This window comes from Styela clava, chromosome 12 (assembly GCF_964204865.1).
Source record: "Styela clava chromosome 12, kaStyClav1.hap1.2, whole genome shotgun sequence".
Lineage (NCBI taxonomy): Eukaryota > Metazoa > Chordata > Ascidiacea > Stolidobranchia > Styelidae > Styela > Styela clava.
Genome location: NC_135261.1, coordinates 10,322,006 through 10,338,546, shown reverse-complemented (window position 1 = coordinate 10,338,546; position 16,541 = coordinate 10,322,006). Strand labels below are relative to the sequence as shown.

General features: G+C 36.8%; 1 protein-coding gene across 1 annotated transcript; it reads right to left on the bottom strand.

The window, feature by feature from the left end:
• Positions 1-12,347: 12,347 nt before the first annotated feature.
• On the bottom strand, positions 12,348-14,772 carry LOC120329250 (placenta-specific gene 8 protein-like). The gene is made up of 3 exons (XM_039395814.2): positions 14,335-14,772; positions 13,747-13,889; positions 12,348-13,543 (listed from the first exon to the last, which is right to left on the bottom strand). Exons 1-3 carry the CDS (start codon positions 14,552-14,554, stop codon positions 13,433-13,435), a joined length of 474 nt encoding a protein of 157 aa, XP_039251748.2. The 5' UTR covers positions 14,555-14,772; the 3' UTR covers positions 12,348-13,432.
• Positions 14,773-16,541: the final 1,769 nt, after the last annotated feature.

The window sequence follows — 16,541 nt, the reverse complement described above, 5'->3', positions numbered from 1 at the left end:
GGTTTAAAAGGTGTTAAAATCAAAAATCCAGTAATATAACAATGCCAACAAATTATAGCTCCACAACTGTCGACTACATACTAGCTTGCAAGATCTAGCCTGATCAAAAAATGCGAGGCAAAAGAGACCATATTTTATAATTGCTTGGCGCATCATGTTGAATGATAGGAATTCCATGAGAATAGTTATGGGCGAAAAGATCACCAGACTCTTCGACGGCGCTGGTCGGTTACGGCTCTAATTCGGCGTCTTTTTATCCGATGATTTTACCCAAAAACACCCAAATTTAATGTCAAAGTATAAAAATAATGTTTGGAAGTCAAAAGTCAAACATCCATTTTTGTTCTGATTCAACGTATTTTTATATCCAATAATTTTATGCGGATGTACTAAACGGTACCAGTATCTAAAGTCGCACAAACACTCTCAAAATTAATGACAAAGTATAGAAATAATGTTTGTGGTCAAAGGTAAAACGTCTATTTTGGTCTGATTCAACGTATTTTTCATCCAATAATTCTACGTAAAAGTACTCCCAAAATTAATGACAAAGTATGGGAATAATGTTTGGGGGTCAAAGGTCAAACGTCCATTTTTGCTCTGATTTAATGTACTTTTTGTCCTAAAATTTTACGAGAATGTACATATGTATTGAACAGTACAGCAGTATCTATAGTCAGATAGTCAAAGTCATTTGCACACAGGCTCGTTTTGCACGCCGTGAGCTATAATTACACGACCTGACGACAGAAATTCTGATTTGCACGTCCAATTCCTCGTTCAAAAATGCCATGAAATCCAGACCTGGAACAGAGGTTACGTGAACCACCCTACAGCGGCGAAGAGTCGAACCTGCGAACCGATCTATCTAACCCACGCAGAGTAATCAGAGGTGCGGTGACGAGCGTATTCCTAACGCTTAGCACGATGCTGACGATGAGTCACACCGCCGCGCCATTTATTCCATGCAACTGAAACAAATATTAATGTCTAACTGATCCCGTACCGTACATCGACTGTTGTCGCAGTATCGACTTTCCTCCTCAATTGGAAAGCTATGTCAATCCCATTCTAAATCAATGCAACCTACAGACCTATCCTACTGTCCTAAAATACCAACTCAACTCTAGCAAAAATCAAATGTTCCCGCTTTGCGCAAAAAATCTGTCAATCACCCGTTCAGTCATCCATAACTAAAATCATTCATTGTATTTTAAGTGTTGTGATAACTTCTTTTCTTGGGATTTAGGCCGCGAACCGAGGCCATTCATCTTTCAGCTTCGTAGCGCACATAAGGTAACTACCTGAAAATGATTTTAGAATGTTCCTTAGAAATTTAGTAACAAATATTGCCTTGTTCCCACTTCCAAAAGTTGCACGTTTTACAGAAAAGACGCTTTTACTACAATAAATATGTGTTACCATCTGTCCTATTTTCTCTGCTTTTCCGGTATCATGGGCCAATGAACGCAGACTTCTGCATGACGTAACAATCAAATTAGTCAGCTGTAGGTGGATCCCCAGTGGTCGGATAAATATCAAATGCACTACTACTGCTCGCCTTTGCGTTGAGTAGCCTTTCCATAGTTTTTTTTTTCAGTTATTATTAGTTCAGTTATTCAAAGGATGTGATGTCTTGGGTATTACTAAATCACCAGTAGACAGAAATATTACAGTTTATTATACGGCAAAGTAAAACGTCAGTATATCGCAGCTTAACGCTAAACAGTTCAAAACATAAAAAAACAACAAGCACGCAGACAGGTAAAAGCAAGGAGCAATTACGAGAAAACAATTATGGCATCATAATCACAAACCTAGTCCGTGTTAAAAACAACAAGCTATGACGTAAATACACAACACCCCTCTACCCTTAGGAAGAAATGAACAATGTCACTAAATTCACACATTTACAATTAACCCTCAAGTAGGTCCATTGTCAGACGCTAGTTGTTTGCATATACCATATCCTGCAAATATGTGTCGGAGTTCTTCGATAGTTCTTTGCGACGTGATAGAACGCATAGGGATTACTTCTGCCCATTTTGAATACGCGTCAATTACAACTAAAAACATCATATCCATGAACGGTCCTGCAATTTCAACATGAATTCGTTCCCACGCATTTGAGGGAAATTCCCACATATGTAGTTCAGCATTTGCAAGCATTTTTCGCGTTTCCTGGCAAGAAGCGCATTCTTTTACTCTATTTTCAATTGAGTTAGTAAGTTGTGGCCACCAGACATATGATCGAGCCAATGCTTTCATTTTGACTATGCCTGGATGTGACTCATGTTGTTCTTCCAAAATTCTTGAACGTAATTTAGGTGGAATAACAACTCTGTTTCCCCACAATAAACATCCTTCATGAACACTGAGTTCATGTCTTCTATTGAAATAAGGTTGTAATTCATCATTTTTGATTTTGTTTGGCCAACCTTTCAGGACCAAATCTACCACTTTAGACAATATTGGCTCATTAGTGGTTGCTTTTCTCATTTTCGTACTTGTGACGGGCAATACTTCAAAAATGCAACGTAAAGAATATTCTTCATCATCTCTATGTGAACTTTCAGACAATGGAAATCTTGATAAAAAATCTGCGTTACCATGATTTTCAGTTTTACGATATTCGATATCATATTGGTGTGATGCTAGAAACATTGCGTAACGCTGTAAACGAGCAGCTGTCATTTTTGGAATTGATTTATCCGGGTGGAAAATGGATGTTAGTGGTTGATGGTCTGTAACCAGTGTAAACCGTCTACCAAATAAATATAGGTAAAACTTTTTCACACCACATGCTATGGAAAGAGCTTCTTTTTCAATTTGTGAATAGTTCATTTCTGCTTTTGTTAATGTTCGAGACGCAAAAGCAATGGGTCTCTCTGATCCATCTTTCATTACATTTGATAATACGCAACCAATACCATATTGACTAGCATCACAACTCAATTTCACTGGTTTCTTAGGGTCATAATGCACTAATACTTGATCAGATGCAATCAATTGTTTCGCAGTTAGAAAACTTCGTTCACATGCCTTGGACCATATGAACTTTTGACCCTTTTTCAATAGACAATAAATTGGCTGTAGCACACTTGCTAGCTCTTTGCAAAATTTAGCATAAAAAATAATCATACCAGTGAAGCTCGGACTTGAGATACAATTTCACGGCGTGGTGCATCCACAATCGCTTTGACAAGTTTCTCTGTCATATGTTGTCCGTTACAATCAATATCATGGCCAAATGAAGGAAAATACGATCTTTCATAAATTCGCATTTTGTTAAATTCAGTCTCACCCCATATTCTTTTAAACTCTTTAAGACGTTTCCCACATTCTTGAGGTGATCTTCATCATTTGATCCAGTGATGATCATGTCATCTATTATACATGCCACTTTAGGCAATCCTTGCAAAATTTGTTCCAGAACCCGTTGCCAGATAGCTGGAGCTGATGCAATTCCATAAACCATTCTATTTACACGATACAGTCCTCTGTGTGTATTCAATGTGAGTAGATGTTTGCAGTCTTCCTCGACTTCTAATTGCAAATAAGCATTTTTCAAATCCAATTTTGTGAACTTTTGTCCACCAGCTAAAATTTCAAACAGTTCTTCAACTCTTGGAAATGGGTATTGATCAATCTTCAAAGCTGGATTAAGAGTTACTTTGAAATCACCACAGGGACGTATTTGACCATTTGGTTTTGTTACAGTTACAATAGGCGTTCCCCAATCACTATGTGGTACTTTGGTAATTATTCCTTCTTTTTCGAGACGATTCAACTCTTCTTCAATTCTTGGTCTCATGGCGAAGGTTACTTGACGTGCCTTCCTGAACACCGGAGATGCATTTTCATTTAATACAAATTTAGCTTTATGGCCCTTGACAGTACCAAGTTCGTCTTTAGATAAATCTTCATAATTTTTCAGTAAGGTATCCAGTTTTTTTTTTTTATATCAATTGGATTTTCCTTTGGATTCAGGCTATTCACATTGTCCTATTCATAATCCAATCTCTTCCCATTAATGGTGGTCCACCTTTTTTGACCACATTCAATTTCAATTTTGCAGCTTCATTTCCACATTGAACTTCAACTGGTAACAGCCCAAGTGGTTTTAATAGCTCACCCGTGTACGTTTTCATTTTTATAGCAGTAGGTGTGAGCTTCTCATTTTCAAAATGCTTTTGATAATCTTTATTCGATATTATCGATACTGGTGCTGCCGTATCCATTTCCATTTGTATTACTTTCACTGCTACTTTGACAGATATCAATCTGATATCAGTGGCATGGACGGACACTTCTTTTGATTTACTTTTGCCAGTTGTATATTAGATAGAAATTTCGATGCCACTTTATCTGCAGCGACGCTTTTCTCTGCTTCTCTAGTGCAGTTTTGTTGACGCCCAGGTCGCGGCTGGGTGCTTCTTCTGTGGTGTGGTGTAGATCTACACACAAATTTGGTGTGACCTCTTTTATTACAATTAAGACAACATTTCTCTTTAAACCAGCATTTATCTTGATGATGTCCAATTTTACCACACCTGTAGCATTTCTTTGCTGAATCACGCATTACGTAATGAGCATTTTCACTTTCATAATTTGCAGTATTTTTGCCTTGAAGCACTTTTGTATCTTTTGCAGCAATTTCAACTTCTACAGCAATTTGCAACGCTTTTTCATGTGTTAAATTTTTCTGAGTTATCAATCGATTTTGTGAGTGGCTGCATTTCAGTCCACTTACGAATTTTTCGCGAAGTGTGTTTCCTAACTCAGCACCGAACTCACATGTGGTGGATTTCTGCCGCTCTTTAAATTACGTTGATTCGTTTCAACATGTATTCGCCCTACAGGCAATAATATCCCAACCTCATCGCCAGTGTGTGTCTTGGGTATTACCAAATCACCAGTAGACAGAAATACAAGAGAGCAATGCTCAAATATATGGACACGCAGAACAATTCCCCAAAAATCATATGCGGTGACCAACGACTAACATACCGGCGGTGACTTACCAGTACCTGTATCGGGGTACCGTGACGGTACAGGGACTGTCATAGATATTTTAGGTCCTGTGACAATTGAAACATCAGTTGAAATATCTCGGGATATGAGTCAATTATGTACCGTATTATCGGATCAGGTACCGAACCACAGTCAAACATTTCACATAAAAACGTTACTAAATAACATGCGTCAACTTAACACCAGCCGAATCGGGGTACAATTTTTGGTACATTGACTGTCATAGTCGTTTAGGGCTGATGGACAATAGACCTTATTCATTAAAAACCCATCCTACGCGCAAAAAAAAAAGTGATGTAAAAAAATATTTTTTAACATTAGCTCTTATGGGGAATGTGATCACCAGAGCAGAAATTTGCATTTTATGTAATTTTCTAGATATCTTTCATTGTATACGTGAGCAGTTTTGAGGATAGAATATTTTTTAAATCTTTTTTGATATTTTTAATATGATAAACATGGTCAAGATTTTTAATAATCGTTCATTGGAATTTTAATGAGCGCGGTGTTTCCGATGACGTCATTCTCACTAGACCATGAGATTCTGCCAACGCGCCGTGCTCTGTGGGATATGTGCTCCAACTGCTTGTGATAACAGAATACTGGAATACCGGTACCGGGAACACAACTGGCGTTCAACGAAAGACCTATTTTGGTTTTAATTGGATGTTATATATTTCATGAATTCCATGTACATTTCTGGTACACCTTTCAAAATCCAATTGTACATACCATGTACAGTACCTATCCCAAAATTGGTGATGTTCATGGCTGGATTTAGACCATGAGAGGCCCCTTCATATTTTTGAGCTCAGAATTTCTCTCTAAACAACACCACATTTAATTGCTTAAAATGTAAAAATATGAAAGCATTAAACTTTTCATTCTCCCCATTCATGGGTGTGAATTTTTAATTAAAAGAATGATAATTTACTTAAGGCAGTTTTGCTTACAATTTCTTTGATCAAACAACCGCTACAGCCATACTTTAACATAGAAACTTCCAGCAGAATGCGCATAATAATAATTTCCCTTATTATGATGCAAACGACGCAATAATGGCTGTTTACAATGTGGTTGAAACTTGTTGTATACAGAATTTTCTACTAGCTTGATATATATATAAATACTTTTTGTAGGGTTTAAACTTGTCAAGTTTTCAAAAGAATTACAAACTTTGAAATCGAATTTCGAGGCTCTAGGTTTCAGCCTGCCTCGCCTATTGGTAAATCCAGCCCTGGTGATGGTCCCTACAGCTAATTTCTGGCCCTAATCACTCAGCAGATTAAAATAAATGGTTTTCAGCATTTATTAGCAAAGATAGATATTTTAATTAAACATATAGTTTAACTTAAACCTGTATAATGATATTATAAATATATGTCCCATTATTACTGCATTGTGAGAAGGCTTTCCACACTATAAAGTCTATAAGGTTTTAGCGTCTTCCAATGTCTCAGATGGAAACTTCAGTCTTCATTTCGCATATTCTTTTCATTAATGCCATTAGCATTTGAAGCTTGACTGATTCCAATGTACCTTTTCCATTGTTGTTTAATGTAATATCCTAAACGTGACTCCAAATTTTTTTCTCACTTCAACCATCACATGTTTGAATACCCCAGCTGACTTCTACTGATTTGTTATTAATTTACAATTTTTTTTATAAATTAACTGTCGTACTTGCTAAGTGTCCACTAAGTGAAAATCTACAAAAAAAAGCAGTGTTTAATAATGGACTACATTTTTAACCAAATCCAAAAATATTCCCTAACTTAGTCAACCTTAGTTAGGGTTATAGATTGTCAATGTTAAACGCTTCCAGTACCGGACGGACACGGACCCAAAGCGACATTAGCGCTGCATTTGCAGCGCATATCCCACAGAGCACGGCGCGTTGGCAGAATCTCATGGTCTAGTGAGAATGACGTCATCGGAAACACCGCGCTCATTAAAATTTTAATGAACGATTATCAAAAATCTTGACCATGTTTATCATGATAAAAATATCAAAAAAGATGTGAAAAATATTCTATCCTCAAAACTGCTCACGTATACAATGAAAGATATCTAGAAAATTATGAAAAATGCAAATTTCTGCTCTGGTGATCACATTTCCCATAAGAGCTAATGTTAAAAAAAATCTTTTTACATCACTTTTATTTTTTACGCGTAGGATGGGTTTTTAATGAATAAGGTCTATTCGACTACACGGACAACTCACCAGGCCTAGGGTGGTGTAGCCAGTCTGCGGACAATTTCATTCAAACCGCTATAAAACAAAAACCAATATATCTAACCCGTTAATTTTTTCACCGTGGGTGCATTGGCGGCATTTATTCTACACGCTAAACCTCGTATTAACTTTCTACGACAAAGGGTTAAAGCTATACAAATCCCCAAAGTACGGCACTCGAAAGACGTATTTGCGACCGCACGACCAGTGTGCGACCACGGATTTCAAGCCTTGATCATCGTTTCTGCTGCGTCGCGACTATCGCATACGCAGCCATACAGCAATCAAACAGACAAAACACGGTGGTCGCAAATTGGTTGACAAAGATATTATCGGCGTATTAGGATAGGATTTACATATTTATCCCGGGGGAGAGAAGTAACTATCAAAGATGGTTAACACAACTCTACCCACCTGCCAAGTTTCATCTTTTTATCTCTTATATTTGTATGGATTTTCAAGCTTTTGACAGCTACGAGTTAGTTCAGTGTCACCGCGCTGTGTTACGGTACCAGAACTACTCTATCTTTAGAAGTTCCTGTCTTGTGACAGCGTGAAAACATTGGGCTTCTAATTGCATTTCTGACCGTCATATATTTCAAGAACACGGTTATTTCGAACAAAACTCGTTAAATTATAAACAAAGCACCACAGCAATCAAACAGACGAAAACACGGTGGCCGCAAATTGGTTGACAAAGATATTATCGACGTATCGGAAATGCACACCCCCTATTCCCTCTCCTTCAAATGTAGAAACGCGAAACTTTGAAATATGGTTAAAAGAAACACAACTCTACCCACCTGCCAAGTTTCATCTTTTTATTTCTCATATTTGTATGAATTTTCAAGCTTTTGACAGCTACGAGTTAGTTCAGTGTCACCGCGCTGTGTTACGGTACCAGAACTTCTCTATCTTTAGAAGGTCCTGTCTTGTGACAGCGTGAATTGAAATTGCAAGATGTTCCGTTGGACACAAAATGGCGTCCGATATCCGCAGAACGTTTAGTGACGTCATAGCAAACAAAAACAAATCTTGCAGAGCTAACAGAAATATTTGAAATAAATAAAAGTAATAGCCTTCTGGAGAAAAATTTCATCTTCAACCACTGAAAATTTCAAAGCAATTAGTCCAGTAATCAAAGAGAAAAGCGACTTTTTAAAAACGTGTCAAAGAACAAGAACAAGAACAACAACAACATAATATTGAAACGATCGTTATGTCCACTACGTGTCCAATTACAGTTTATTATACGGCAAAGTAAGACGTCAGTATATCGCAGCTTAACGCTAGACAGTTTAAAACATAAGAAACAACAAGAAAGCTACGCCCAAATATATGGACACGTCTGTTCGCAGTACAGTACGGTGTACCGTACCTTCAGATCACAGTCTACAAATATATTCACACCAAGCGAAGCAGTACAGTAGGACACAAAATGGCGTCCGATGTCCGCAGAACGTTTAATGACGCCATTGCAAACTAAAACAAATCTCACAGAGCTAACAGAAATATTTAAAATGAATAAAAGTAATACCCTTCTGGGGAAAAATTTTATCTTCAACCACTGAAAATTTCAGAGCAATTGGTCCAGTATTCGAAGAGAAAAGCGGTTTTTTAATATTTCCACTAGGTGTGTTATTCTGTGTCAAATAACAACAAGAACAAGAACAACATAATATTGAAACGATCGTTATGTCAACTACGTGTCCAATAACAAGCACGCAGACCGGTAAAAGCAAGGAGCAATTACGAGAAAACAATTATGACATCATAATCACAAATCTAGTCCGTGTTAAAAACAACAAGCTATGACGTAAATACACAACAAAGGAGGTGTTGAAAAGTATAAGTAAGATATTAAACACTTGTATATCCTTACCATAAATAGCAATTTTAGTTGAGCACTAGCTCATATGACGTTGTTAAATAGGTACGGTGCGGTAACTCCAAGGAAGGCTAGACCTAGAATAATATGTCACAAACAGCGATATTTTCTGGCTTGCATGAAATGTTTATGATTAATTTAATGACTCTTCTTGGCTATTCAGCAGACTTATAGTTATACTACTATATAGGCCACAGCATATTTGGAAATAGAAATTAATGGCTTTGTCTGTAATGCACGGTTGTGTGAAAGAGAAGAAAATAATCAATTCTACTAATGTCGGTTGGTCTAAATCTAAATTCATAGAGTCGATAAGAACCTGGGAAGCAATGATAAGTTATGCCGGAGTGAAAAGAAAGTAGCATTGGAAACGATTGAGAGGTGAGAAATCAAGTTGTAGACAGACAGTTGATGTTTTGAAATATACGGTAGTATATAGTCCATACTCGTACTGTCATACTATAGGGCATTTCAGACTGTGATATATCAAAATTTAGTGTAGATATAGTCTAGTAATGGTATGCAAACACTGCTGGACTGTAGTACATGCAATGAGCATATATACGCTCATTTTGTACATCAGATAAAATGCATTATGTATTCAAGGTATTAGTTAGTATTCAGTGGTATTTTTACACTCATGCTGTTCCAAATATGATTTTCTTTCGCATTTTAGATATTATACCACTAAAGAAAACGGCAATGTTCCACCAATCCGACCTAACGCAGGCTCTAATCCCTGCTGCTATCAGTGCTATAAAATGGATAAAACAGAAGAAGTCTTGAAGCGTATAGGTATATGAGAATCATAATAGTTGCAAACAGCTTAGATGGGCTATTCATATTGAAATACTTTAGCACTTTTCTGCAATTGGAACTGCCTATCAAACTCATGTGGGAGACTTCATTGAGGTTTTCAATTCATTTTTTTCTCAACTATGAAGATTTTTTGAGGTTAACGAAGCATTAATAAATAAAGCTGAGGAATTTGTTTGTTCACTGTATAAAGAGGATATGAATAATGTAAATGATACCAGGACACGTCCATTTAACACTGTCAAACATACGGATTATACTCTCCCACCCAACGATGATTCACTGAAGAAGCATGTGGCCCTCAAATCAGTTCTTGAGTTGGCAAACTGCAAGTGTAAGAAAAATAGTCAAAATAGTTTATGCAAGTGTGCCAAAATCAACTTAAATTGCACAGATTTTTGTTTTTGTATTGACTGCAAAAATCACAGTACACTTATGGAGGAAAAGTCGATTTTCAAGGTAGTGGATTTCGAGAAAAATGAATTAGATATTGCAGTTGATTTAATAAGTATCATTTATTTGTTTTTTTGGACATTTGTTAGTGCCGTAGTCCTGTTTCTAGAAAAAAATATTGCCTTTGTTCAAATACATAACCACATAAACAAAAAAAAGACTAATTGTAATAGTCCAGCGAATAAGAGGTAAAGTCATGCACTTTTGGAAGCAAGCATGAAACTTGGCACACATGTACAGTAGCATCCCCTGATCAATTTTGGATATGGTGCCATCCGAGAAAATACCTCGTTGCCATGGAAACGAGGCATCATCCACATTGCTATTTAAGTGAAATAAACATTACTTTATAAAAGGATATTTTCAAGACAAGTGAACCGATGTGTATATAAGAAGTGAAGAATATAATCAGAAGTGCATTTTGACAATTTTCATTGATAACAGAATACCTGGTTACCATGGAAACGAGGTATCATTATTGACCAAACGCGCTTATTTGTCGCACAACCTGTATTTTCTGTTATTGTCATCAATCACAAATTAATTAAGCTACATTCACTTTCAAAATGTAATTCCTTTTGTGCTCAATCAACTGACATCGCCAATGGTATACTTTTAAACTCATAGCCACGTAAAGCTGGTGAAAATATAAAATATATATCTCATAGCTGACAGATTATTACTTATCGATCTTAAGATCGGTAAGTATATTGATAGGTATTTGTCTGTATGTATGTCTGTCTGTCTGTGTGTCTGTTAGATGCACGCGATATCTCACGAAAGCGGGATTGAATCTGCTCCAGATTTTGCATTTGCATTCATCTTATCTCGGACCAGAAGCCTATTGATTTTGGGCGAATTATGTCGTATAATTAGCGAGTTATCAATCAATTATTGATATAGTGATCTAGATTTTTGTAAAGCGAGGGAATTTTGAAACCCGCCGAGTGTGTGTGTGCGATGCGCAGTGCGCAAGTTACAAGAGCGGATGAATCGAAACTGCAGTTTCTGTTTTGGGGGATCCCCTAACTATCGATCGATAAGTCTTCGGTTTCCAACCGATATTCTCGTTGTTATCTTGGAGCTATCATATCGTCATCATATATTTTAATAAAGATAATTTCATTCTCTTAAATCTGGCATTAGTATCTCAGTCAGATAAAAACGGAAAACTTGCATTATGTTTCAGTTCAAACTCGGACGGAATCGTTGATTATTCTAATCTATATCTAACGTCGCCTTATGTACGTGCTACAAAACGAAATAAATAGAAAAACGATTGAAATAATTATATTTTCCGAAAATATATACCACAAAGACTCCCCAATAACTAGTGGGGGCAATTTTACTATTTAGATATATACTCCTGCACTTTTGGATGCGAGCATGAAACTTGGCATACATGTACAGTAGCATCCCCCAATTATTTCTTTCTTTGTGAACAGACGATGTCGTAGCTCATTAACCTATAGGGAAATAAAATAATTATCCGGGAGGAAAGCTTCTGCTTCTGAAGTTTGTTCAATATCCAAAGAGTCTAAATTATTTTTTGGCTTACCTAGCTGGCACATGTCGATAGATAGACGTCGAAATGTTGCCGATTCTAGTAATCAATTAGGATTCAACCGTATTTCAACGCTATCTGACATCTCGGTAATTGCTAAGTTCAACTGTACATACCTTTGACAACATACTTTTCCGATCGTAGAGCAGAACGATGAATTTTTCAATAATTTGAATGCATTGGGCAGGCACTTCGCTGGTCCCCATACATTGTACATACCTTTGACAACATTAGATATAGATTAGAATAATCAACAATTCCAGCCGAGTTTGAGCTGAAATGTAATGCAAGTTTTCCGTTTTTATCTGACTGAGATACTAATGCCAGAGTTAAGAGAATGAATTTATCTTTATTAAAATATATGATGACGATATGATAGCTCCAAGATAACAATAATCCGTCAGTTATGAGATATATATTTTATATTTTCACCAGCTTTACATGGCTATGAGTTTGAAAGTATACCATTGGCGATGGCAGTTGATTGCGCACAAACGGAATTACATTTTGAAAGTGAATGTAGCTTAATTTGTGATCCATGACAATAACAGAAAATACAGGTCGTGCGACTTATAGTTGTGTTCTGTCGATAACGATACCTCGTTTCCATGGTAACAGGTATTCTGTTATCGAGGGAAATTGTCAAAATGCACTTCTGATCATATTCTTCACTTCTTATATACACATCGGTTTACTTATCTTGAAAATATCCTTTCCTAAAGTAATGTTTATCTCCCTTTAATAGCAATACGGATGATGTCTCGTTTCCAGGGCAACGAGGTATTTTCATGGATGGCACCATATCCGAAATTAATCAGAATATGCTACTGTACATGTGTGCCAAGTTTCATGCTTGCTTCCAAAAGTGCACAATTCCATCATTTTTGAGGTCTTATCCGCTGGACTATAATATTTCTGTTCATTATGTTATGTACATATTGTACATTCATTTAATTTTCTTCACTTTTCCGGTAAATTTCTAAGTGAGAAATAACTGATTTATTTGTGTTTTCGTGCTCACGATGTTAATTTGTGACTTCATTGCTTCAAAATAAATACGTTTGATGGCTTCTATAAAATGGATGTAGCTTTTTATGCTGTTCTTGTTGTAAACTTGTTGTTGTAGACTATCTATTGCAACCCGAGTAACTTGTCGCTTATTCTTACATAAATCAATATCTTGATTCTAAACAACCGACTATACACTGAATTTATTACCAAACACAGATTATATGGAGCACAACAAATATATTTCAAACAGATTTAAAAGTCGTTAAAATGTGAAATAATATATCTCATGAATTAATCTACACTTTTATTTCAATATTCTATCACCTTCTTTTAGTAGTTTATTTGCTTTCTAATATGCAGCCAAAATTCAACGTATTGATTAGTATTTAAAATGATCATCCGTCATGTAGAAATAATATGTATCTTTCCATCAACACATGCAACCTTTTGGATAGCCACGACGATCGAGTTCTCGAGATATTTGACAAATGTTGCAGCATCCGCACCAAAATCCTATGCAGCAATCACCCGCCAGAGAACCCTATCACGAGCGAAGGATTAATAGAAGATGGTGACAAAAGTTAAGTGCTTTGGCAGGGGTTCATAAATCGTTGGGATAGTTTTAGGAATTATTCCGGGTTAACTGCATTAGACATAACATAACTAAGGTAAGTAAGAAAAAAAATAATCTACGTTCCAATTCTGATAGGCTAATTAATCTCATAATTATATTATCATAAATACCACGATGTTTTCTTTTCCTCGGAAGTACGGACGCGCAGTACTGGCAAAATGAGGGGCGCAACAGTATCCATATAAACATGATTCACCCATTCTGGTTGCCAAGTTTGCCGTGAAACAAACTGTACAAAATGCTGTCAGCAGGCCTGTGTAAAAGCATATTGATTAAAATCACCTCACTTATCACATTACTGCTAACACCAAAGTTGCTTCTTATTTAACTCTGGAAATTTGCCTTCAAAGTTGGAACATTTGCACTACTTTTAAATAAAAGTATCATTGACATTTTTTACGATGCATTTTTTTTCGTTTGTATTAGCTTACTACAATATTATAATTGTTTAAAATCCTATGATTGAACAAAGATGAAATTCTGAAGGAACTAAATCAATAGATCTAAATTAAAAAAAAAAAAATTAACAAATCTTTGATGATACATAGAATGCAAATTAAAAACACGAGGAAATAGTTATGTGCTCAACTTTTGAAACGAGAGGTAATTTTTCTGCATGTTCAGCTTCAAAATCGAGTGCTTCATAGTAAATTTATATGTATTCTTAAATTGAATTGAACACTGATATATGTTCTTACATGAACTGCATTCCGTCATACATGCGCATAATCCCGACGACCATAAAGATCTGTCCATTTGCTGAGAAACAGGTGCCGTGATTATAGTCGTATGGCTATACTGTGCAGGGGGACTGTACGGACTTGAACCGTATGTACCTCCCATTGTTGTTGTTGTATGCGGAAGACTATATTGCGGAGGCTGATCGCTTGGATTTGATTCGCATTTAACCTGCTCCATGATGATGTTTTATAGTGTTTAATCTATTTGAAGTAAAATATTCAGAAACGGATTAATTTGATGATAAAATAGGATTCTACACTGATATATTATGTCTCTGTTACTTCTCCAACGTTATTTTCCTCCGTCAACGCTAGGCTGATTTTTACAACTATGACTTTCAGTATTAATGATAACAATTAGTAAATTCTTTGAGCACACTGTAGCCTACTGTACTTTTGAACAAAATTTTTAAAATACAAAGATTTTCCAGAGTATCTTCATTGTATATTTTGAGAAAGCAACCAAGATATTCAAGGTCTTTTCTTACGTTAAATATTGACATGTCGTTAGCCTGACAATTTGACACTTGATTAAGTATGGCTATATTTACCCAGGCGTGGAATAATACATGTTTGTGTAAATCGTTACAGATAAATAATACCTTAATGTTTGTCTTGCGAAATAGATTACTTGAAATGCAAATAGGCGATTACTAATTAACCCGAAGTCTACTGTCGGTGCCAGTCTTTTTGACTTCCAAACGGAGTCAAGTCGTGTTAATAGTATACGGTGTCCTGACTCAATAAATAAAAAAACGTATATTCAATATCAACCGATAAAAAAATCGGACCTCCTGAAGTATGCGCACCAAGATGGCGCACAACCTGAATTCAGGTTGTGTACCAGGTTAGGGTTCAGGTTATACCAGTGGCGGCGCGTGGTCATTTTGACAACCGGGGCAAGCTACTGCGGGGCCAAGTCACCCCCATTTACGGGGACAGGATGAGCGCTGTAAGTTCTTCCATCTTTTTATGAGTATAAAAACCATTCCATCGGTAACAACCAATCGGCAAGAGCGACAATTTTTAACGATAAGAAAGTGTCTTTAAAACCGGTCCAAGTCAAGGGATTAATAAATATAGACATAGTTTATTTTGAAATCTCTTTCAAAAGGAAAGGCAATATTTACCCAGATAAATACAATGACATATTAACAGAAACTTCGGGAAAGCAGACAAAACCTAAAATAAGGTTTAAAACGTTACTATGAAGAAAGGAAAGTTAATGCAAAGATAAGGACATGCGTCGCTCACTCATAGATATATATGCTGCTAGACTTCTACTGCTTGAACATATATGCAACACGCCGCGGTTTCTTGGAAGCAAAATGCTCAATAACGTTTTAATACGCTTCAGCGTGCTGAATGTTCGCTCTGCGTCGGCGGAAGAAATAGGCGTCGTCAGAATGATGTCCAGAAATTTTGCAGACGCCGCAAAGGTAGTTACTAGAGTGTTATCTATGAGGAACCCATAGAGCGCGCAAGTTGATGTGATGTTCAAAAAAGTTTGATTGGTGTATATACATCGCAATTCATTTTCCAATTTACCCACGTTTATCATGGGGTAAAATTTGGAGACAGTAGCCAACAAATGGATGGGAATTTGACGTGCAATATTTGAAAAATTTTTGGGGTTCATCAAAGAGAACGCGGCAAGGTGTTCAGTGCGCAGACGATCGCCTATTTGATTCACCAGAATGTCACAGCATTCCTTTGCAGACAAAATCAAACGCTGCGTTGTTTGCCCGCGGCGTAAAGAAGCACTCCATGTGTCGTCGTATTTTATTGTTTCCCGGATACGAGATACAGCATCGCAGAAGTCTGAAATACACGACTGCACAGACGCTCCATCCATTAGCCTTGACTGCAATGCGCCGTATAATACATCCACGTGATATAATATTGTGGAGAAAAAAGCGAGAAAAAATGAAAATTCACCATCTTCTAGCAGACGCTTTAGACCTGCCGCCTCCCTCACAGAGCGTTTGTCCCAAACCGGAGAGCTCTGAATGCCATTGAAACACTCAATGAGCTCCTAATTTCGGACACGCCCTGCACCACGCGTGATAGGAAGTTCCACAAGCTGGGAGACGGCGGCTACATATCTGGCGGAGGAGGTCAGAGCGCTTCGGCGAAACGGAAAAAAATGAAGAAAACCCCGAAAC